This window comes from Capra hircus, unplaced genomic scaffold (assembly GCF_001704415.2).
Source record: "Capra hircus breed San Clemente unplaced genomic scaffold, ASM170441v1, whole genome shotgun sequence".
Taxonomy (NCBI): domain Eukaryota; kingdom Metazoa; phylum Chordata; class Mammalia; order Artiodactyla; family Bovidae; genus Capra; species Capra hircus.
In genome coordinates, this window is record NW_017189654.1 from 6,097 (window position 1) to 29,606 (window position 23,510).

General features: G+C 38.5%; 2 gene segments (V, D, J or C); both read left to right on the top strand.

Moving 5' to 3' along the window:
* Positions 1-18,496: 18,496 nt before the first annotated feature.
* Positions 18,497-19,024, top strand: LOC106503923. The segment is given in 2 exon segments: positions 18,497-18,561; positions 18,690-19,024. Coding segments are annotated over 2 exon segments (381 nt in total).
* A 3,649-nt stretch (positions 19,025-22,673) lies between these two features.
* Positions 22,674-23,286, top strand: LOC102181031. The segment is given in 2 exon segments: positions 22,674-22,786; positions 22,952-23,286. Coding segments are annotated over 2 exon segments (399 nt in total).
* The last annotated feature ends 224 nt before the right edge of the window (positions 23,287-23,510 follow it).

The following is a 23,510-nucleotide window of genomic DNA, read 5'->3' on the forward strand; positions in this document are numbered from 1 at the left end:
TTCGTTTTACAAAACAGAAGCCAATCCAAGATGGCAGTAGAAAAAATTAGATGCTAACTGATTTGGAACAAGAAAGAAATTGGATTTTTCTCACTTATTCTTTAACATCTTTCCCCCTGTTTTCTTCCTGTAGGGCCATATTTCTGAGCAAAGAGAGACTAATGTAAGACCAGCCATTTAGGTCACTGTAGGTTTGGATATGGGAAAGTTATGGTCCAACTTATTTGACCACCTGTATGAAGAATCCCAATTTATATAAATATTTGACACTTAGGGCAGGAAAGGAACCTCAAGTTGAGCCTTTGTTGGTACCAGCAGACCAGTCCATCCTTCACAGGCTTCTGTAGTAATAAAGTCAAAAGTAAATGTGCCATCTCAACACTCAGATATATTTTAAGGACTTTCCTAGAAATAGCAGCTATATTCATTATTTCAAGGGGATTTCTTGCAGCCAAGATATAACTAGAGAGCAAAACTAGTGCATTGTTATAAAACTGATTATTGGATCTGAAGACCATGAGGGCATGAATATAGTCCTCATTCTGCTTGACAGTCCATGAAGATACTAGAGAAAGCCTTCTAAGATCACATTTTTTTTTTTTTAATGGTAAGTCAGGCAATGTTCAATAAAATGTTTTTGAGGCAGTAAATTTTGCCCAGGGGATGGCTGTGCCTGTACTAAGCTTTAATATGTGGAACACTGTGCTGAGCAGACCACATTCAAACTATACTATTCTGTCCTGGATACCGTAACTTGAAAGGGGAAACGCTGAACTAAAGTCTCTCTGTCTCTTGCTGCTGCTGCTGCTAAGTCGCTTCAGTCGTGTCTGACTCTGTGCGACCCCATAGACGGCAGCCCACTAGGCTCTGCTGTCCCTGGGATTTTCCAGGCAAGAGTACTGGAGTGGGTTGCCATTGCCTTCTCCACTCTCTGTCTCTTAGAAGAGGACAAATCTCCCTATAAATTATTTGGGAATTATATCCTATGAAGGATGATTGAAAGAATAGAGAACATCTGGTGGCTCAGGTGGTAAAGAATCTGTCTACAGTGCAAGAGACATGGGTTTGAAACCTGGGTGGGGAAGATCCCCCGGAGAAGGGAACCCATTCCAGTATTCTTGTCTGGAGAATCCCATGGACAGAGAAGCCTGGTGGGCTACAGTCTATGGGGGTCGCAAAGAGTCAGACATGACTGAGCTACTTTCACTTTGGAATGGAAACAGTTTATATATGTAAAAACACACATTTTACATTGACATACAAATTTATGTATTGATTTCTGATTCTTTATCTTAGCTGTGCTTAAATCTTTAAGGGTGCAAATGTGAATGAGGCATTTTATTTATTCTTCATACCTCCAGAAGACCAGTGAGTACAGATCACAAAAAAGGGCCTTCACTTCTATAAATGAGTTAATCTTGGTTTCACTTTTCATAGTCAGTTATTTTTACCTAACCTATTTGGATCAGTTACCTATTTGTACTACTCCCATAGTAAACACAGGCAATATTTAGGCTTCTTTAGTTTTTTTTGTTGTTGTTTTTTGTTTTTTTTCTTACAGAGGTAATTGGAAACTGCCAAGTTATTAAAGTAGATGACAAAGGAGAGGGAGATAGCTCTGGAAGTTTACAGAATTGAAGAACTTTCTTAAGGTCTTGGGGAAAGAAAACTGTAGTGGAGTTTGGGAGAAAAATAATAGAGTCTGGAGACTGAGCCAGCAATAGCCAAGACAGCAGAGATTCATGCCCTGAGAGTTGGCATATATTTTAGAGGAAATTTCTTTAAGATGTGAGTAGTCATTGCATTTAGGCTAGGCCATGCCTTTTGATGGGCCTCCCTGGTAGCTTAGCTGGTAAAGAATCTGCCTGCAATGTGGGAGATCTGGGTTTGGTCCCTGGGTTGGAAAGATCCCCTGGGGAAGGGAATGGCTACCCACTCCAGTATACTGGCTTGGAGAATTCCATGGACTCTAGGGTTGCAAGAGTTGGACACGACTGAGCAACTTTCACTTTCATACCTTTTGATATCAGAGAGTAAAAGCATCTGTAGTATAAATTTACATATGGTTATTTTCTGAATATGCAGCCTGATGTTTTATGAGGAATTTTACTTTCTCTCAATACTTTGCAGAATATAATCCACATAAGCAATAGGAATAGATTTCTTAAAGAATGTCCGATTTCTCATTGTAAATCAACACAATCTACAGGTTGAACTGTTTACTAACTCATAGAACTTCCTCCTGCACCCTTATCCTTTCAGTCAGTTCAGGTCAGTTGCTCAGTCGTGTCCAACTGTTTGTTACCCCTTGAACCACAGCACGCCAGACCTCCCTTCCATCACCAACACCCGGAGTCCACCCAAACCCATGTCCATTGAGTCAGTGATGCCATCCAACCATTTCATCCTCTGTCATCCCCTTCTCCTCCTGCCCTCAATCTTTCCCAGCATCAGGATCTTTTCAAATGAGTCAGCTCTTCGCATCAGGTGGCCAAAGTATTGGAGTTTCTCATCACAATCTTTGTTGAAGGAAGTTTCCACATTTTGACTGATGGTACTGTCAATTCTCTGGGAATAGCAAGGTCATGGGCAAGACCAGCTTAAGGGGCAGAGATTGAGTTAAAAGATCTTTGAAATATCAAATGATCTTCTCTGCTCTTTGATTTTCATATTCCTTTCACAAAGTTTTTTCTCCATTACAAACAAATGGGGATGTTAGATTTGGCTGAAAAGGAAGATTTTACATTTTCTTTGTTTGAGGGAGTAAATGATGGTGCTTTCCTGATTTCAAACCTGAATAAATGGCAACAGCATTTACCTTCTTCCAACTTACTAACAGTGACTCAGTCCTGTGCAGAGATTTAAATGTTAATCTCTACATTCTTACCATGCATTTAAATTTTCAATCTAAAACATAATTTGTTTGATCTTTGCTGTTTTTATGCATCAGAGTCCCTCATAGGCACAGGTATGAGAAAGACATTTAACCAGAGTTCAGTAGTTAGAGATGTCACCACCAGATGGTGGTGCACCTCTGCTGATAAGAACATGTGGAGGGTTCATGTGAGTGGGTTCTGAATGGATAGGCAGGCTTGGGGCAGAAGCAGAGCCTTTTCCTTATTGGCTGGGTAGACAATGAAAGAAACCTCTAGAGAAAAGAAGGGATCACTTGGTAACAGAAGAAGCTCTCCAGGCTGGAGACTGCAGGTCCACAATTGATCCTAAATGGGAAAAACAATGAAGACACCCATTGGAGCTTTAGTCGCATTCTTGTGGCTGCAGCTGGACTGTGAGTTGAGGGTTTAAGGGAAACAGAGTGGATTAGTAGATATTCTTTAGATGCCAAGACTGGCTTTATTCAGGTTTCTTCTAGTTATTGTAGAAAAGGAAAAGTAAACTCCAGAGCTAAATAATCTGACAACCTTTCTCCTTTCTCTGACTTCTACTTTCTCCGTAGGTGTCAGCCTTGGGAACAAGGTGGAGCAGAGTCCTTCTACCCTAAGTATTCAGGAGGGAGACAGCTCTGTTATCACCTGCACTTATACAGATGGTAACTCAGAGTATTTCCCTTGGTATAAGCAAGAACCTGGGAAAGGTCCCCAGCTCCTTATAGCTATTCGTTCAAATAAGGACAAAGAGGAAGACCAGAGACTGACTGTTTTATTGAACAAGACAGCCAAAAGTCTCTCCCTGCACATCGCAACCACTGAAGCTGGAGACTCGGCTGTCTACTTCTGTGCAGCAAGAACACAGTGCTTCCCAGGCATCTTCTGTCTGTACTCAAACCTGTGACTGGGGCAACCCCCTTCCTTTGGCACGACCTTCAAGTTATAGCATTTGTCATAGTGTTTGTTTACAAGCACGAAAAACAGAATAAAAAGATTAGGTTTGATATGACACAAAAAGTGTTAAAACACATTCTGTTGGATGACTATTGCTTACTGAATTATTGAAGGGAATTAGGTTTTACTTTAAAATTCAGGCTTTAAACATTATCCTCAATGGTGAAAAATTGAAAGTATTTCCCCTAAAGTCAGGAACAAGACAAGGGTGCCTACTCTCACCACTACTATTTAACATAGTTTTGGAAGTTTTGACTATAGCAATCAGAGCAGAAAAAGAAATAAAAGGAATCCAGACTAGAAGAGAAGAAGTAAAACTCTCACTGTTTGCAGATGACATGATCCTCTACATAGAAAACCCTAAAGACTCCACCAGAAAATTACTAGAGCTAATCAATTAATATAGTAAAGTTGCAGGATATAAAATCAACACACAGAAATCCCTTGCATTCCTACACACTAATAATGAGAAAACAGAAAGAGAAATTAAGGAAACAATTCCATTCACCATTGCAACAAAAAGAATAAAATACTTAGGAATATATCTACCTAAAAAACAAAAGACTTATATATAGAAAACTATAAAACACTGGTGAAAGAAATCAAAGAGGACACAAATAGATGGAGAAATACACTGTGTTCATGGATCAGAAGAATCAATATAGTGAACATGAGTATACTACCCAAAGCAATCTATAGATTCAATGTAATCCCTATCAAGCTACCAATGGTATTTTTCAGAGAACTAGAACAAATAATTTCACAATTTGTATGGGAAAAGAAAAAATTTTGAATAGCCAAAGCAATCTTGAGAAAGAAGAATGGAACTTGAGGAATCAACCTGCTTGACTTCAGGCTCTACTACAAAGCCATGGTCATCAAGACAGTATAGTACTGGCACAAAGACAGAAATAGAGATCAATGGAACAAAGTAGAAAGCCCAGAGATAAATCCATGCACCTATGGACACCTTATCTTTGACAAAGGAGGCAAGAATAAACAATGGAGAAATGACAATCTCTTTAACAAGTGGTGCTGGGAAAACTGGTCAACCACTTGTAAAAGAATGAAACTAGAACACTTTCTAACACCATATACAAAAATAAACTCAAAATGGATTAAGGATCTAAACATAAGACCAGAAACTATAAAACTCCTAGAGGAGAATATAGGCAAAACACTCTCAGACATAAATCACAGCAGGATCCTCTATGACCCACCTCCCAGAATATTGGAAATAAAAGCAAAAATGAACAAATGGGACCTAATTAAACTTAAAAGCTTCTGCACAACAAAGGAAACTATAAGCAAGGTGAAAAGACAGCCTTCAGAATGGGAGACAATAATAGCAAACGAAGCAATGGACAAAGAATTAATCTCAAAAATATACAAGCAACTCCTGCAGCTCAATTCCAGAAAAATAAACAACCCAATCAAAAAGTGGGCCAAAGAACCAAACAGACATTTCTCCAAAGAAGAAATACAGATGGCTAACAAACACATGAAAAGATGTTCAACATCACTCATTATCAGAGAAACATAAATCAAAACCACAATGAGGTACCCTTTCACGCCAGTCAGAGTGGCTGCTATCCAAAAGTCTGCAAGCAATTAATGCTGGAGAGGGTTTGGAGAAAAGGGGACCCTCTTACACTGTTGGTGGGAATGCAAACTAGTACAGCCACTATGGAGAAAAGTGTGAAGATTCCTTTAAAAGCTGGAAAGAGAACTGCCATATGACCCAGCAATCCCACTGCTGGGCATACACACAGAGGAAACCAGAATTGAAAGAGACACATGTACCTCAATGTTCATCACAGCACTGTTTATAATAGCCAGGACATGGAAGCAATCTAGATGTCCATCAGCAGATGAATGGATAAGAAAGCTGAGGTACATAGACACAATGGAGTATTACTCAGCCATTAAACTGAATACATTTGAATCAGTTCTAATGAGGTGGATGAAACTGGAGAGTATTATACAGAGTGAAGTAAGCCAGAAAGAAAAACACCAATACAATATACTAATACATATATATAGAATTTAGAAAGATGGTAACGATAACCTTGTATGTGAGACAGCAAAAGAGACACAGATGAATAGAGCAGTCTTTTGGACTCTGGGAGCGAGTGAGGGTGGGGTGATATGGGAGAATGGCATTGAAACACGTAAATTATCACATGTGAAACAAATCGCCAGTCCAGGTTCGATGCATGATACAGGGTGCCTGGGGCTGGTGCACTGGGATGACCCAGAGGGATGGGATGGGGAGGGAGGTGGGAGGGGGGTTCAGGATGGGGAACACATGTACACTCTTCATGGATTCATGTTAATGTATGGCAAAACCAATACAATATTGTACAGTAAAATAAATAAAACTGAAAAAAAAATTAGCTCACTTGTTTAAGTGGTATCATTGTTGCCATAATTTTAGAAAAATTAGGTAAAATAAAAGATGAGATTAAAAAAATAAAATTCAGGCTTTAAAAATGACTTTATATTTGCTATCAGACTATTTTTCTCTAAATGAATGCTTGGGAACAACAGTACATTCTTATTATGGATGGGTTCTTAATGCTTGTGTTTCAAAAATTATGTATGTTATTTTTCACTTATCGTAAAAATTATATTCTAAATGTAGAAAATATGTCTAATACAAATATGTAAAATTTATAATTCTGCATCCAGATAATTTATTGCTAATATTTGATTTACTCTCTTTTTAAGTTCTAGTATGATTAGAATTCTGATTTTTTTTTTTACTTAATATTGTATCCTGAAATGAGCACTTTTAGTTTCATTATCTTCATCTCTAACACCTACTTTTTAATAGCTTCATGAAAGATTTTTCTCACAATTATATTTAAAATTTTCTTTCAATATTTCTGGCAAAATTGGACTGCCCTTTCTATCTATTCTGAGTACTTTCTTGTTGCAAATGTGATTTGGGTTTTCTTTAGAGCCTAATGATGGAGCATATATAATTTTGTATGTTTGAGGGAAATCAGAATAGAAAGTGATTTATTCAAGAATATAATTTGAGGATTAGGCTCACAAATATATTCTTCTTTTCAAAATGTCATTAGTGTTCACGTTTACTTTCATGTAAGTTAAAAGGGAGAGTTGTGTCTTGTAATCAAATTCCCTTTTGGTATAGTTTTGTAATTACACCCTGCTGCTGCTGCTGCTAAATTGCTTCAGTCATGTCTGATTCTGTGCGACCCCATGGACTGCAGCCCACCAGGCTCCTCCATCCATGGGATTTTCCAGGCAAGAGTACTGGAGTGAATCACACCCTGACCTATATTAACTCCATGCAAACCTTGATTTTATATTTTTTTCTTTTCAGAAATTTTTTATGAATAAGTGAAAGTTGCTCAGTTGTGTCTGACTCTCCAGGCCAGAATACTGGAGTGGGTACACTTTCCCTTCTCCAGGGGATCTTCCCAACCCAGGGATTGAACCCAGGTCTTCCACATTGCAGGAAGATGCTTTACTAGCTGAGCCACAAGGGAAGCCCAAGAATACTGAGGTGGGTAGCCTATCCCTTCTCCAGCGGATCTTCTTGACCCAGGAATTGAAGTGAGGTCTCCTGCATTGCAGGAGGATTCTTTACCAACTGAGCTATGAGGGAAGCCCCATATGAATAAGGTCATACAATAAAAAAAGCTTTTGAGAAGTCTGCATCTTTGTGAGGTGGAGCATATGGTACTGGGCATGTATGATCACTTTCCCTGCCACCACTCTCACTATTTTTTAACCCAATTGTTTTGAACTTTTAAGTTATTTTACATAAATAACTCATCATTTCAAGTGTTTGAATTCCTTTAAAATTTTATTTGTATTTTTACAAAAGAAACGTTATGGCAGCTGATAATGATCAGGTTCATTGGAGTGTTGGACCAACTCATAATCAAGTTAAGACATATTCTTCATGCAAAGCTAACTGTACCAACTCCATTATGAATTTTTCTAATATTTTTAAGACAAATGTTATTGGTCAAATTTCACTTTAGCAGTACTAATTGGGGTATGTTTATTACTTGGTGTTTACAGGAGTTGACACTAAATAACATCTCCAACAATTCTTTAACATTGTTGCACAATCAATGGGCTTGTTGAACCAAATTATAGCATTAGGATGGTTACTGCTTCAAGTGAAGCCAATATGTTAGTAAGTTATTTTATTGGTAGGAGAAAATCATAAAGTAGGGGAAATCATAAATATATAACACACTAGTGTTAAAGTGGGCAAGTACCACTAAAAAGATGAAAAATAGAAGAATGCAAAAGATAGTGTGCCAAACAGTGGTCCCAGATATCTTAGAGAATTCTCTAGTGGTCTTGCATGGAGATATCCACTTTAGGCAGTTGTATATTTGTTTCAAGGATCTTGGGTCAACACCATCTTCTGCAGATTATCTGCTTCGGACCATTCTCTGGAGAACCTTGGTTTAATGTATCTAATGTAAATAACTTTACAATTCTTGTCAATTAGGGATGCATGATGTTATAGTAGTTGGTACACATGTGATGAAGGATCAATTTCCTGTACTTTACCTGCTGAATTGATAACAAATAGAACATGTTAAAGTCATTTCCACAAGTTCAATGGCAGTTTTTCTCTGGGTATTTTGCCAGTACTCAGTCATCCAGGTTATCATGAAAAAACATTAAATGAAAGGCTAGGAAATCAAACTGTGCCTGTGATGAAAGGACTGATTATAATGGGTTTATTTATTTAGTTCAGTTGGTGAAGGATTGGAATATGTGTCATTTGGGCCCCTGTGAATTACCTAGGCATATCAGGGACCAGTTAGTAGTAAGACAACGTATGATTTTGTGAGAGAAGAAAGCAGGGCCATGGGGGCCAAGACTAATTAATAATGTATTAGGCCACAGTATTTCAAGGGTGTCTGATACTGTAATTCATTTCAGTTCTAATATTCCATTTGTTCTTTCCACTTCTTCAGAACATAGAGGGACAATAAGAGTAGCAAAATGTCTGAGTGAGGGCAAAACTTCATATAACTATCTCAGAGAAACTGCTTCCTTATAGAGATACAATTTGAAATGACACAGGTAGTAAACACAGCACCAAGTTCATTTTTAATTATGGTGAGTGCTGTGGTTTATCAAAAGATTACTTCGACCCATGTGAAGAATAAAAATACTGTTACTAGTACATACTCGTAACTGGTGGAGATGTGAAATTGTTTAAATTTCTTTTGGAAATACCCAAATATTTCCTTGGTATAGTATTGTAGTTCATATTTGACTTTTACAAATTTTATGGGGTTTTATGGCTTCCAAGAAATGCATGAACTGATCCCAATATCTACCAATCTAGAAAAGTTTTCCCACAATAATTTTTACAGTGTTGCAGCTAATATTTCCCTAATGCCATATCTCAAGATTTGGATAAGAGTTCAATGGAGATCATTTGGCTTCACCAGACAGCTGTCTTGGCTTTGATATATTGTGTCCTCATGGATTAAACAAATCAATCATTCTTATTCATTCCTTACAAAATCAGGGTCTGGCATTCTGAACCTAAGATGGAATTTTTGAGCCTTTCCGTGGATTTGCCTTTATGTTCTAGAAGAGGTTCTTGCATAAGGACTTTACTCAGAAAGTTACGTTTAATGTGATGATCTGCTCAATCATTTTTTCCCCATACTCTGCAGTCTTTCATGCTGAGAGACTTTGTCTTTATGACAAAATTTCTTTGAGTGGCATGATGACATCAAATAATTCATGTATTTAGTGTTCATTTTAATTGGAGTACACAAGACATATGCCAAGACTAAGAAAAGCCAGGGAGTTGGAAATCTGTTTGTCTCCATTGTATTTGGAAGCTATGAACTGCATTCAAAACCTACCGACCAACACTGAATACAATTTTTTTTTGTAAATTGACTTGCCCAAGAGAGATGCACAAGTTCAGCTACTTGAATTAATTATATTTCCCCTAAGGACTGAGTTTTATAAAGGGGTTTGGAGTAATTATTGCATAAACAGCCTGGTATTGTTCCTTTCAATTTTTAAGATTAAATACTTATTAATAAAGAAATTTATATGAGAATGTCTGAAAGATCTGTTCTGGACATGGACACTTCTTGAATGATAGAAGTGTAAGCATGAGAGTCCTTTGGTTGAGAAATATATTACAGTTGAATAATGGGAGAAGAAATTAATACTATTTCATATTTATTCAGCCAACTGACATGAAAATGTTGAGTGTGTCCAGAGAGTTATAGTCATGTGGTACCATCATATTTAATGGAGATACTAGAGCAAGATTTGATAACACTTCAACCAATTTAGATGAGGCTGCTGTTATTTTGAGAAAAGGCTGATAAACTTTGGATACTGTATCAAGAGGTAGAATAATAGGCCAGGGATCGTTGTTATTTGCCATGATGTTGAACAATATTCCTAGAGCATGGCCTTACTTTTAACATACATATGCAGAGAAAAAGTTTCATTACCATCAGTAATACTGCAATCACAGTCCTTTGTAGGTATATGGGGTCACCTATGATATGTTCTCCATAGAAATGGGCATACAGAATATAGAAGCTTATTGCAGTTCATTTAGGGTCTCAACTGAAGTAAAGGGAAAAATGTAATTTCAAAGATTTGATAACCTGATGACCAAACTCTGGTGTCTAAATGGCCTGTCTGAATGAGTAGAGCTGGGCTATAAAAACTAATAGAGAAGAGAAGGGGACCTCTGTGATAGGACTCAGTGTGAGGGTGCGTGTGCGCTAAGTCACTTCAGTCGTGTCCAACTCTGTGAGACTATGGACTGTAGCCTGCCAGTCTCCTATGTTGGCTAATGGGTGCTTTACCCCAGCACCACTTGGGAAGCCAACTGCTGAGTCATGTTCAACTCTGCAACCCCATGGACTATAGCCTGTCAGGCTTCCATGTCCAAGGAATTCTCCAGGCAAGAATACTAGAGTGGGTTGCCGTGCCCTCCTCCAGGGGATCTTCTCGACCCAGGGGTCAAATTTGGGTCTCCTGCATTGCAGGCAGTTTCTTTACTGTCTGAGCCACCAGGAAGCCCCTTAATTTGAGCAGCTTCAGTCTAAATTCTTCAGCCAATTGTGATTAGATTTTTTTGCTTTTGACCACAAGACAGGCAACTGAACATTGATAGTGTAGAGAAATAGCGCCTTAACAGCAAGAAGAACAAAAAAGTTACAATAATTAGTCCAAACAGCTTTCCCTTCTTATTATTAAATGGTTTATTTCTACCTTAGGAGATGTGAGGATGGATGCTTATTATATCTTACACTGTTTCTATAATGTATTACACATAATATTTTAAAATAAGAGCTACCTACTCAATTTCTTCACAGATACAATGACTGAACACAACATTGGTGGGGTCATCGATCTTTGCTGAAATATTAGATTTAACTCATTTTTATTTTCAGATGTAATTGATAGCAACTGAAGAGCTGGTTAATGCAAAAGGAAGTTTGGGTTGAGTGAGACTCTCACCTGGTCCATAGGAAAGTTGACATACCCACAACCACTTGCTACTCCAGGAAACCCCTGTTTCCTGTTGTGGAGCTGCAGCAGCACATACCCAGCAACTCTTCCCTCACCCTATCAGGCTCATCTCAGCTTGACACTGAGGAAGATATTTTCCATCTAGTGGAAGAGCTGAAACATGCATCTCTCCAGCCTTCTGAAGGTGGTTGTGGCTTCACTGTGTTTAGGTAAGGATGGTCCTGATGGGATTGTGACTCCTCTGTGACCTAAGGACTGGAAGAACAGGTAGTCTTATGGGAACCCTAGGAAGAAGGGGTAGCAGGATCTAAATTAGGATTTCCTTATTCCACACCACTATTCCTAAAGTTCTGATTCTATTTTTTTCCTTTCGGATCCATTATTGCCCAGAAGTTAACTCAAGATGCACAACCAATGCTAATACAAGAGAAGAAGGCTGTGACCCTGGACTGTACATATGACACCAGAGATTCAAGTTATAGTCTATTCTGGTACAAACAGCCCAGCAGTGGGGCAATGATTTTTCTCCTTCGTCAGGATTCTTATGGCAAGCAAAATGCCGCAGAAGGTCGCTGCTCATTGAATTTCCAGAAAGCAAGCAAATCTATCACACTTGTCATCTCAGCTTCACAGCTGCAGGACTCTGCAGTGTATTTCTGTGCACTGAGAGAGCCCACTTGTACTAAAACCCAGGGCTCTGCTCCACCTGCTGTAGGGACCAGGGCAGGGGATTGGCAGCACAGACAGGAAGTGGCTAGGACGGCAGTACAGGTGCAGGGTAGGATGGAAGACACTCACCCTGAGAAAATACCTCTCTAGGTTCATAGACCATGTTCAGAGTTATCATCAAAAACACCTTTATCCCTGACTCATTGTCTTGAAGGTAGACACATAGCACTTTTAGCCAAAGATCGGAAAGAAAGAAGAGCTACATAAAATCTTTGCCATTTGATGATCAGATTGAGCTAGAACAATTGGCTAAGGAAGTTCAGAAACATACGATGGAAAAATCAGTAAAAATATGTGTGAATTGTTGGCTTTTCAGATCAATTTTTCAATAAATATTTATGGATTATATGTTGTGTGGAGGAAGAAAAATTCTCCTCTACCCTCTTTGTGTCCCTGGTTAGGCCTAAGAATTAAACTGACATAAGATAGATTAGATTGACTAGTTTTCTGTGAGTATGGAGCTAAAAAGCCTCTTGATGAAAGTGAAAGAGGAGAGCGAAAAAGTTGTCTTAAAGCTCAACATGCAGAAAACGAAGATCATGGCATCCAGTCCCATCACGTCATGGGAAATAGATGGGGAAACAGTGGAAACAGTGCCAGACTTTATTTTGGGGGGCTCCAAAATCACTGCAGATGGTGACTGCAGCCATGAAATTAAAAGATGCTTACTCCTTGGAAGAACAGTTATGACCAACCTAGATAGCATATTCAAAAGCAGAGACGTTACTTTGCTGACTAAGGTCCGTCTAGTCAAGGCTATGGTTTTCCCTGTGGTCATGTATGGATGTGAGAGTTGGACTGTCAAGAAAGCTGAGTGCCGAAGAATTGATGCTTTTGAACTGTGGTGTTGGAGAAGACTCTTGAGAGTCCCTTGGACTGCAAGGAGATCCAACCAGTCCATTCTGAAGGAGATCAACCCTGGGATTTCTTTGGAAGGAATGATGCTAAAGCTGAAGCTTCAGTAGTTTGGCCACCTCACGCGAAGAGTTGACTCATTGGAAAGACTCTGATGCTGGGAGGGATTGGGGGCAGGAGGAGAAGGGGACGACCGAGGATGAGATGGCTGGATGGCATCACTGACTCAATGGACCTGAGTCTGAGTGAACTCCGGGAGACGGTGATGGACAGGGAGGCCTGGTGTGCTGCGATTCATGGGGTCGCAAAATGTTGGACACGACTGAGTGACTGAACTGAACTGAAGATAGATTAGAGGAGAAAAGCATGCAAATTTTGTTAAATTGGTACATGTACATGGGAGCCTTCACAAGAAAATGAAGATCTGAAGGAACACCCAGAGCAGGGACAGTTTTTATACTTCTAGGATGAAGCAACAATAAATCTGTGAAGAACTGACAAGACCATGGACTAGTGATAGTCCACTTACCCCCTGTGTATCCTAATCTTTCTTGAATACAAAGAGTCCTTGGTGCCATTATAGAATCTCTCTTCAAAAAAAAGAATTTATTTACTGCTTTTAGGCAGAAAAAAAGGGATCCTTTCCTGCATTTACTCAAAATAATTTTTATGTCAAAGAGGCATAATTTGAGTTGACATATTCTGGTTTCCTTCAATTATGTTATAGGCATTGTTTTCAATAATGACGGTCCTCTCAGAATGATGTCTCTTTTTATAGACCATGCTGTTTTATACTATTTCTGAATTAGTCTGATTTAGGTCTGTTTGGTGTGAGTCCATGGTACTCATATTTACTTTCTAAGGTGACTACTATGCAATTTTCTCAGTTTGTAAAGGACTGTTAATATTTTTCTTTATATTTTAGTTTTTACCTTATCTTCAAACAAATTTCCCTCTTGATATTCCTACATGTTCATGTCTCTATACATAATTAATTTAACTTTCTTTTTTATATTTATTTTTAATTTTCTTCCAAGTACAAAAATGTTATTTAGATTAAATAACTATAGTATGTAACTCAGGAAATTAGTGTGAACAATAAAACAAAATGAAAGAAATCAAAGTGAAGGAATTAAAGCATAAATTGACTGATCAAGGGAAAATAATAAAATCAATAATAAAACCATAACCTGACATTTAAAAAAAAAGGGTTATTTTAGTACTTGGAAGTGTATTAACAGATGAATTTGATCTGGAAAGGTTTCCTTTTGACCTGACATGATTCACTCACTATAGCTGTTCAGAACATATGTATTTGTGTAAGCTTATCTGATTTTGGTATGTCTTATCTGATATTTTGACTCCTCTCTAATTTAATTGAAATTATAGATATAGCATTTATTCCTTTTCTTTAATCTCCTTTTTGCATTTAGTTTATTTCTATTTCTGTGGTGTATAAGAAAAAAAATGATGAGTTTTTCTCAACCATATTTATATTGAAATCTTGGCTTCCACTTACTGCTTGTGTATTTGTCTTTTATTGTGAGGGGTCCAAGTTTTACTCTAGAAGGTGCTGGGGTAGTAACTGTGGTCCAAATTTATGAGATGTATAGATGCTTCAGATTTCTGTAGTGCATCTGAAAATTATTCTCCTTTCTGTCCATAGACCTCTCATAATCTTGCGGAAGTCTCACAACTATGATGATTCTGTACAGGTCAAACCATGGTTTAAATAAAGTAGCAGTATAGAAAGGACCAGGCTTCATGAATAAAGGCAAGAAAAAGGGAAGAATTTTGGCTTTTAGCACTTGTATTTAATATTGTACCAGGGGTTCTGGTCAGTGCAATAGGCAAGAGGAAGAAACAAAAGGCAAATAGTTTTGAAAGGAAAAGTGAAACTATCTTTAGTCACAGATAGTATAATTGTCTGAGTATAAAGTCCAATGGATCTATGAAAGAAATCTACCAGAAAAAATAAGAAAGTTAAAGTCAAATATACACCTCTCATATGATTCAGCCATTTCACCCCAGATATTGACCCAAGAGAAATGAAAGCATGTCTATAAAAAAAAAATCCTAGTCACACATATTCATAACAACTTTATTTGTAACAGCCCTAAAATGAGACTAACCTAAATGTACATCAACAGGTGAAAAGACAGGAAAATTGTTTTGTATCCATATAATGGAATACTACTCGGCAACACAAAAGAATAAGCCATTGATAGTTATAACCATGAAAGAATCTTAAAATAATTATGCCGAATGAAGGAGGCTAGACAAAAGGTATACATTATCCCATTTATATCATGTTATACTAAATAATAACAAGTTTTACTTGTTGTTAATAACAATTAATAACAAGGAGGTGGGGAGAGGGTCGAGAGGACCCCAAAGAGATGTGAGGAAACTTTTGGTGGTGATGCACAGTTCAGTGTCTTGATTGTGATGATGGTTTCACAATTATGCATATATATGTACATACATATTTGTCTAATCTTATGAAAGCTGTCTTTAAATAAGTTCTGGAGAAGGAAATGGCAACCCACTCCAGTATTCTTGCCTGGAAAATCCCATGGACTGAGAAGCCTGGTGGGCTACAGACCATTGGGTCACAAAGAGTTGGACACGACTGAGTGACTTCACTTTCACTTTAAATAAGTTCAGTATATTTTTATGAAAACTATGCTTTAATACTGGCATTAAATCCAAATTTAACAAATATCTTTCTTCATTGTTGTACAAGACTTCTGGTGTGACTCAAATGCAAATATTTGTGCTCTACATTCTTACTGGCCTTAAAATATGTTTTCTTTTTAAGCATGGATAACAACTTTGTGCATCCATGCATTCTATACTCATTTTTTCAACTCAGCATCATCAAATCTGTATTGTTTTTCCACTTTATATCAGAATAAATGTTTTTAGCTTCTTTTCCTGAATTCCTTTCTAGCATAATTTTGAGGCAGGTTCTGGCAATGCGATTTGGAAGGTGAAGGAGAAAGGAAGAAACATGTGAGGCCAACCAGTATCTGAGTCTGCTTTTCCTACTTAATTGGAATATGGGAAACCAGTCACACGCTGACTTTGGATTCATGGAATGCCCTCATCTGAAACTGTGGAGAGTCAATTCTCTGAAAGAAACTGAACTAGGCTTCCATCTAGTGTCTAGGGACTAATGATTACACGGGCTTTATGGACTGTTTCCTTCTCCAGAACTTTAGCCTGATAGCCCTCAGGGTTTTTGGTTTCTTTTAATTTTTTAAATAAAATGAACATTCATCAAAAGCCAGCTAAAAAAAAGCGAGCTAAAGAAGACTTTTTTTTTGCTGCTGGTACTTCACAGAAAAGAATCATTTAACACAACGTGTATAGTCATAGGCTTCCCAGGTGGCGCTAGTGGTAAAGAACCAACCCGAGAGTCCGTCCCTGGGTCAAGAAGATCCTCTGGAGGAGGATATGGCAATGCACTCCAGTATTCTTGCCTGGAGGATCCCATAGACAGAGGAGCCTGGTGGGCTACAGTCTATACGGTCACAGAGTCCGACACAACTGAAGTGACATAGCACCGTGTAGTCATGGAAACATTTTTCCATTCTGAGCCCAGAGCTTTCTCCCTGAACCTTGGCAACTATCTTTGTCTAGACATTGATCACAAATGAAATTTTGTTGGACTGTTTTCAACAAAACCTCCTAGGGAGCTTTCAAAATTACAAATTCACAAGTTTCAAGTCTGGAAAATATGATTCATGAAATTTGTGCTGCATCTGGAATCTGTAATTTTAAATCATGCACATATTGATTCTATCATCAGCTGTTGTATAAATATCAATTTATAAGTCTTTAACAATTTGAAAGGAAAGAAGAGTCCTAACTCAAGCTCCAGGCTTTTGACAGAAATTCACATCTTTAGGGTTCCAGACATGGTGGAGGAAAATTATTTGGTTAAAGCTTGGCATCAAAATGTTGGTATAACATTTTGCTTATTGCTTATTACATTAAGTAATAAAAAGTGTACTTGAGATTAGATATCTACTGAGTGTATTATTAGTAGGATTTAGTAAGATTAGTATTTGTAGCTCAGACAGTAAAGAATCTGCCTGCAATGAGGGAGACACAGGTTCGATCCCTGGGTTAGAAAGATCCCCTGCAGAAGGGAATGGCAACCCACTCTGGGATTCTCACCTGGAGAATTCCATGGACAGAGGAGCCTGGCAGGCTACAGTCAATGGGGTCACAAAGAATGAGACAGGACTAAATGACTAATACTTAACCAGCTTGAAACTGTGAGAGAATAAGATATTCATATCAGAACATAAAGTAGAATTTCATAAATTCAGGTTATGGTGTTTCTTTCTGACTAGGATTCACATTTTCATTTTCAAATGATTTTATATTCAGGAATACATGACTATTAGTAAGATATGTGACATTTCCTCCTTAAAAGCTTTTATTAAAAGACAGGATTCCTTACAATTGATATAATTTAGGTCTAGTCCCTCATAGCTCAGTTGGTAAAGAATCTGCCTATAAAGCAGGAGATCTGGGTTTGATTCCTGGGTCAGGAAGATCCCCTGGAGAAGGAAATGGCGAACCACTCCAGTATTCTTGCCTGGAGAGTCCCATGGGCAGAGGAGCCTTGCAGGCTACAGTCCATGTGGTTGCAAGAGTTGGACAAGACTTAGCGACTAAACCAACCAACCAAGGAAACAGTGTATTTCAAAAAGTAGTGATTCCTCAAAGATTGTTTATTCATCGTTTTTGTTTAATTGGACAGATATTTTGTGATGTAATAAATCTCAGTTGACTGCTCTACATATTAGGGTACAGTGTCGAAAAGTAAAGAATCACTCAGTAATGACTTGGTTTTTTATTACTTCTAAGTTCAACCCCAAACGCTTTTCTGGTATTCCATGAATTATGACTAGCTCACACGGAATACATGACGATGTAAAGGACTGTTTTAACATGCTCAAAGAAATTGGTATCTTTTCAGTTACAGACATACCCTAGGGATGTTCTGTTAAAGGACTTCTGTCAGGTAGGTAGAGGCCTAGCAACAAAATAGACCTAAGAGGTTAGAGCAACTTGTTCAGATTTCCAAGCGCCATCTGAAGGCTGGTATCGTGTTAGTGTTTGTTAGTCGCTCAGTCATCCCCGACTCTTTGCGACCCAATGGGCTGCAGCCCACCAGGCTCCTCTGTCCATGAGATTTTCCAGGCAAGGATACTGGAATGGGTTGCCATTTCCTTCTCCAAGGGATCTTCCCAACCCAGGGATCGAACCCTGGTCTCCTGCACTGCAGGCGGATTTTTACTGACTGAGCTACAAGGAAAGCCCTGAAGACTGGTATATGTCTCAAAAATAAAGCTGGGGATGAGAACATGTTTGGGAGACTAGGTTATACACATCCCATTCCTCTCTCTGTCCACGAGAGGGTGCAGCTTCCTGATGCCAACACATTTCCTGTGTGAAATGCAGGCTTCGATTTGTCACTTCACTGTGATTTCAACCTTTCTTCCTCTTAAAAGTCAAGAGCTTTATTCAGGTGACACTCCAGAGATGAGCTCTTCGCCAGGCTTAGTGACTGTGATACTCTTAATGCTTCGTAAGTAAAATGCTTCTTAAAATGTGGATTCTTCCTTCTATTATGTCAGCAAAATCTTTAACCATAATTTTATCCTAGAAAAATATGCCCAAAGTGACACAGAATTTTTTTTTTTATAATTTGCCCAGGACAAACCCATGGAAACTCAGTGACCCAGATGGATGGCCAAGTGAGTCGTTCCGAAGGGACTTCTGTGACTATAAACTGCACTTATTCAGCCGCTGGGTACCCTGCTCTTTTCTGGTATGTCCAGTATCCTGGAGAAGGTCCACAGCTCCTCCTGAAAGCCATGAAGGCCAGTGACAAGGGAACCAACAAAGGTTTTGAAGCCACATATAATACAGAAACTACCTCCTTCCACTTGGAGAAAGCCTCAGTGCAAGAGTCAGACTCGGCTGTGTACTACTGTGCTCTGAGTGACACAGTGACGGAAACTGCAGGGGGAGCTGAGCACAAACTCTGAGCAGCAATGGGGCCTGGATGCTGAGTCTCTGATCCCCTCTGGTCCCAGCAGAGTTTATGGTGGCTTGTCACTCAGTCTCTGGTTGATACAAAAATCATACCAGTGTCTAGAGCAGAAGGACAAGAAGTAAACATTCCCCTGTGTGAGTGCTCAGCCACTTCAGTCACGTCCGACTCTTTGGGACCCCATGGACTGTAGCCTGCCAGGCTCCTCTGTCCATGGAATTCTTCAGGCAAGAATACTGGAGTGGGTTGCCATGCCCTCCTCCTGGATCTTCCTGACCCAGAGATCTAAATTGGGTCTGCTGCATTGCAGGCGGATTCTTTACCACTGCATCACTGGGAAACCTTCCTTTTACCCAACCTCTTATTAGTGAAGCTAAAAACTGTCTGACACCAATGGTTCCTCATCAAAGACCAAAGTAATTTCAAGGTTAAACCACATAAACAATGCAATAGTCCCTTGCTCATCCTTGCAGTCAAAATCTATGGCCTGCAGGTTGTTCCAGGCCAACTAGATGGGTTTTGCTTTACTGAGTTTTATTACACTTTTAGTATACAATATTCTTTATACTGTATACAGTATACAATATACTGAGCCAGAGTGCACCAGAGAAGGTGTCATTTGCACAGTGTCTTTCTGACAGAGCATACAGGAGAAGTAATAGCAGAGCTGCAGCCTCCAAAAGCCATGACTTTTAAAAAACTTTTATTTTTAAATTGAAGTATAGTTGATATACAATGTTGCGTTAGTGTCAGGTGTATAGCAAAGTAATTGTTATGTACATGATTATAATACATTATACACATAGCATATGTATTCTTTTTCAGATTTTCCCTTACAGAGTTTTGCAAAATATTGAGTATTTTGTAATAATCTTGAAATTGTGAGAGATAAGGAAGTAAGAGAAGATGGTATATTGAAAAGAATAATAGAGCAATCAATCTCTGTATTGCACTGCAAATATACTGCTGGTCTTGGCAAATACTGGTGTAATCCTATTTAATTGACATCTGCTTATTGGCACACTAGGAGTACTTTTGTTGCTTGGAAGAAAGTTTTAAGCATAGAAGTAAACAACATATGTTTTCTGGTTCTGCAGTGGCTATTATGGTAAGAATGATTTAAAATGTTATTGACCTTGAAATGCCTGCTGCTTCTAAAATATTTTTATTTACTTCAGTCTTCCACCTTCATAAAAATTTTCTTCTACTTTTTTCCAAGGCTGTATTTGTAGGCTTTATGAATGAGCTATGATCATAACATTAATATATTTTTGTTATGCACTGTTGGTTTAAATCTAGTATATATTAGTTATGCATTGTTGGTTTAAATCTAGTTAATGTTTTATTAGATTGGTTTAAATGTAAATTTTATTTTAAAAATTTTATAAATAAAATGCATGTCAAAGTATACTTTAAACAATACAAAATGTTGTGCAAGAAAATGTTTTGTCTGAAATTTGTATAAACACAGTAGATTAATAATACACATTTATCTCTAATATAGTAAAGAAATCAGAAAGGGTATAAACCTGCAAACACAAAAAGAATAGATAAGGAGATCATAGCACATAGTGATGTCAACAAAATTTCCGAAGGTGAGAAGTGTAAGGAAGAATTAAAGCTTATGTTATAGACTAGACGAAGAATAAACCTAGGTTTAGTGCGAGAGGTGTCACGATGTGTGCTGTGGAAGAGTTTAAAAAGGAAGGACCAGTTGTCTTTGAATAGTTGAGAAAGATGGTGTTGCTCTTGTGAGTGCCTGTGTATGTGTGGGTTGAAGGTGTGTGGTGGGCACTAAAATAGGAGGCCTGAGTGAGATTACTTACAAGTAAAGAACACCAGTGCTCTCCATAATTCTTTATAGTAGTGTTAGTCGATCGGTCATGTCTGACTCTGCGACTCCATGGACTGTAGCCTCCCAGGCTCCTCTGTCCATGGGATTTTTCCAGACAAGAATACTGGAGTGGGCTGCCATTCCCTTCTCCAGGGGATCTTTCTGACCCAGGGATCAAACCTGGGTCTGCTGCATTGCAGGCAGATTCTTTACTGTTTGAGCCACCAGGGAATTTATGACAAGCAATAACTGCTTTCTAAATCCAGAAGAAAAGTGGAAGTTAGTCTTTGATGAATTAAGAACATCACATAAAAAATTGTTCCAAACTTTGTGTACTATCTGGGCTTCCCTGATGGCTCAGATGGTAAATAATCTGCCTGCAATGCAAGAAGTTTAACACATATAAAACCCCCACATTTTAATAAATATACATATTTATATATTGAGTAGATATTCTTCACCATAGCTGTGCAAATTTTTTAAGGTATGAGATATGCAACAGAGGTTAAACTTATTCTTTGTAATCCACAGGGCCAGAGAATCTAAATCACAGGAGAGGGGCTTCTACCTCTGGAAATGAGGTAGTCTTGGTTGCCCAGGGACCGTTTCTTATGACAGGTTCTTTAGGGCCAGTCTTCTATATGCACTATTTCTCTAGAAGACATAGGCGATACTGAGGCTTTCTTGTTATTCTCACAGAGGTAACCAGAAAATTTTAAGTAATCAAAGTGGTTTTGGCAGAGGAAAGTAATTCTGGAAACTCACAGAAGTTAAGGGGAAATGTATTGGGGAAAGAATATTTTATTGGGGAAATGTCAATGTCAGTGACTTGGTAAACAACACTGTAGTGGAGTTTGGAAGAAAAATAATAGAATACAGACTCTGAGCCACTGATGGCCCAGGCAGCAGAAGCATGCCAGTAGAACTGACTCATATTCATACTCTGGAGGAAATTCCACGAAGGCTGAGTCATTCACTGCTTTTAAGATACGTGTGAGTTTAAGGTGTCTGTAATGATTTGGTATATGTATATATTTTGAAGTGATAACACTGATAAGGTTAGTGAACACATCTTTCACTGCACATAATTACCAGGGTTTTTGTCTTCTTGTTATTATGGTGAGTTATCTGAGGTCTGCACTCCGAGCAACTCTCAAACGAAAAGTACAGTGTTGTTAACTACAGTCACAGTTAACAGGCAAGACCGGCTTAGAGGAACACAATCTAAGAAAACAGGCACTTTGAATATCAAATGATCTTTTTCTCTTATACTCTTCTTTGGCTTACATGTTCCTTTTAGAAAGATTTTCTCCCCATAGTAGACAAAAGAGCATGGTATACAGGCTGAAAAGGAAAGTTTTATATTTTTATGTTGAAGAGTGAATCATGGTGCTTTTCTAATTTCCAAACTAATATCAGGCCCATCATTGGATAAAGAGCAACAGCATCTACCTCCTTCTAACTTACTAAACATGACTCAGTTGTGTGCAGAGGTGCAAACCTTGATCTCTACGTTATTTCTGTGCATTTAAATTTTCAATCTAAAACATAATTTGTTTTATCTTTGCTGTTTTTATGCATCAGAGTCCCTCACAGGCACAGGTGCGAGAAAGACATTTAACTAGAGTTCAGTAGTTAGAGATGTCACCACCAGATGGTGGTGCACCTCCGCTGATCAGAACATGTGGAGGGTTCTTGTGAGTGGGTGCTGAATGGATAGGCAGGCTTGGGGCAGAAGAAGAGCCTTTTTCTTATTGGCTGGGTAGACAATGAAATAAACCACTAGAGAAAAGAAGGGATCACTTGGTAACAGAAGCAGCTCTCCTGGCTGGAGACTGCAGGTCCACAATTGATCTTAAATGGGAAAAACAATGAAGACACCCATTGGAGCTTTAGTCGCATTCTTGTGGCTGCAGCTGCACTGTGAGTTGAGGGTTTAAGGGAAACAGAGTGGATTAGTAGATATTCTTTAGATGCCAAGACTGGCTTTATTCAGCTTTCTTCTAGTTATTGTAGAAAGGGGAAAGTAAACTCAAGAGCTAAATAATCTGAAAACCCTTCTTTCTCTGACTTCTACTTTCTTCATAGGTGTCAGCCTTGGGAACAAGGTGGAGCAGAATCCTTCTACCCTGAATGTCCAGGAAGGCAACAGCTCTGTTATCACCTGCACTTATACAGATGGTTACTCAGAGTATTTCCCTTGGTATAAGCAAGAACCTGGGAAAGGTCCCCAGCTGCTTATAGCTATTCACTCAAATAAGGGCAAAGAGGAAGACCAGAAACTGACTGTTTTATTGAACAAGACAGCCAAAAGTCTCTCCCTGCACATCGCAACCACTGAAGCTGGAGACTCGGCTGTCTACTTCTGTGCAGCAAGAACACAGTGCTTCCCAGGCATCTTCTGTCTGTACTCAAACCTGTGACTGGGGCAACCCCCTTCCTTTGGTGCAAACTTCAAATATGACAAATGTTATATTGTTCATCTGCAGGTGGAAACTGATGTGCTAGTCATAAAAAACATGTAAAAGAAAGTGAAAGTCACTCAATCATGTCCAACTCTTTGCTGAACTGTGGACTATACAGTCCATGGAATTCTCCAGGCCAGAATACTGGAATAGGTAGCCTTTCCCTTCTCCAGGGGATCTTT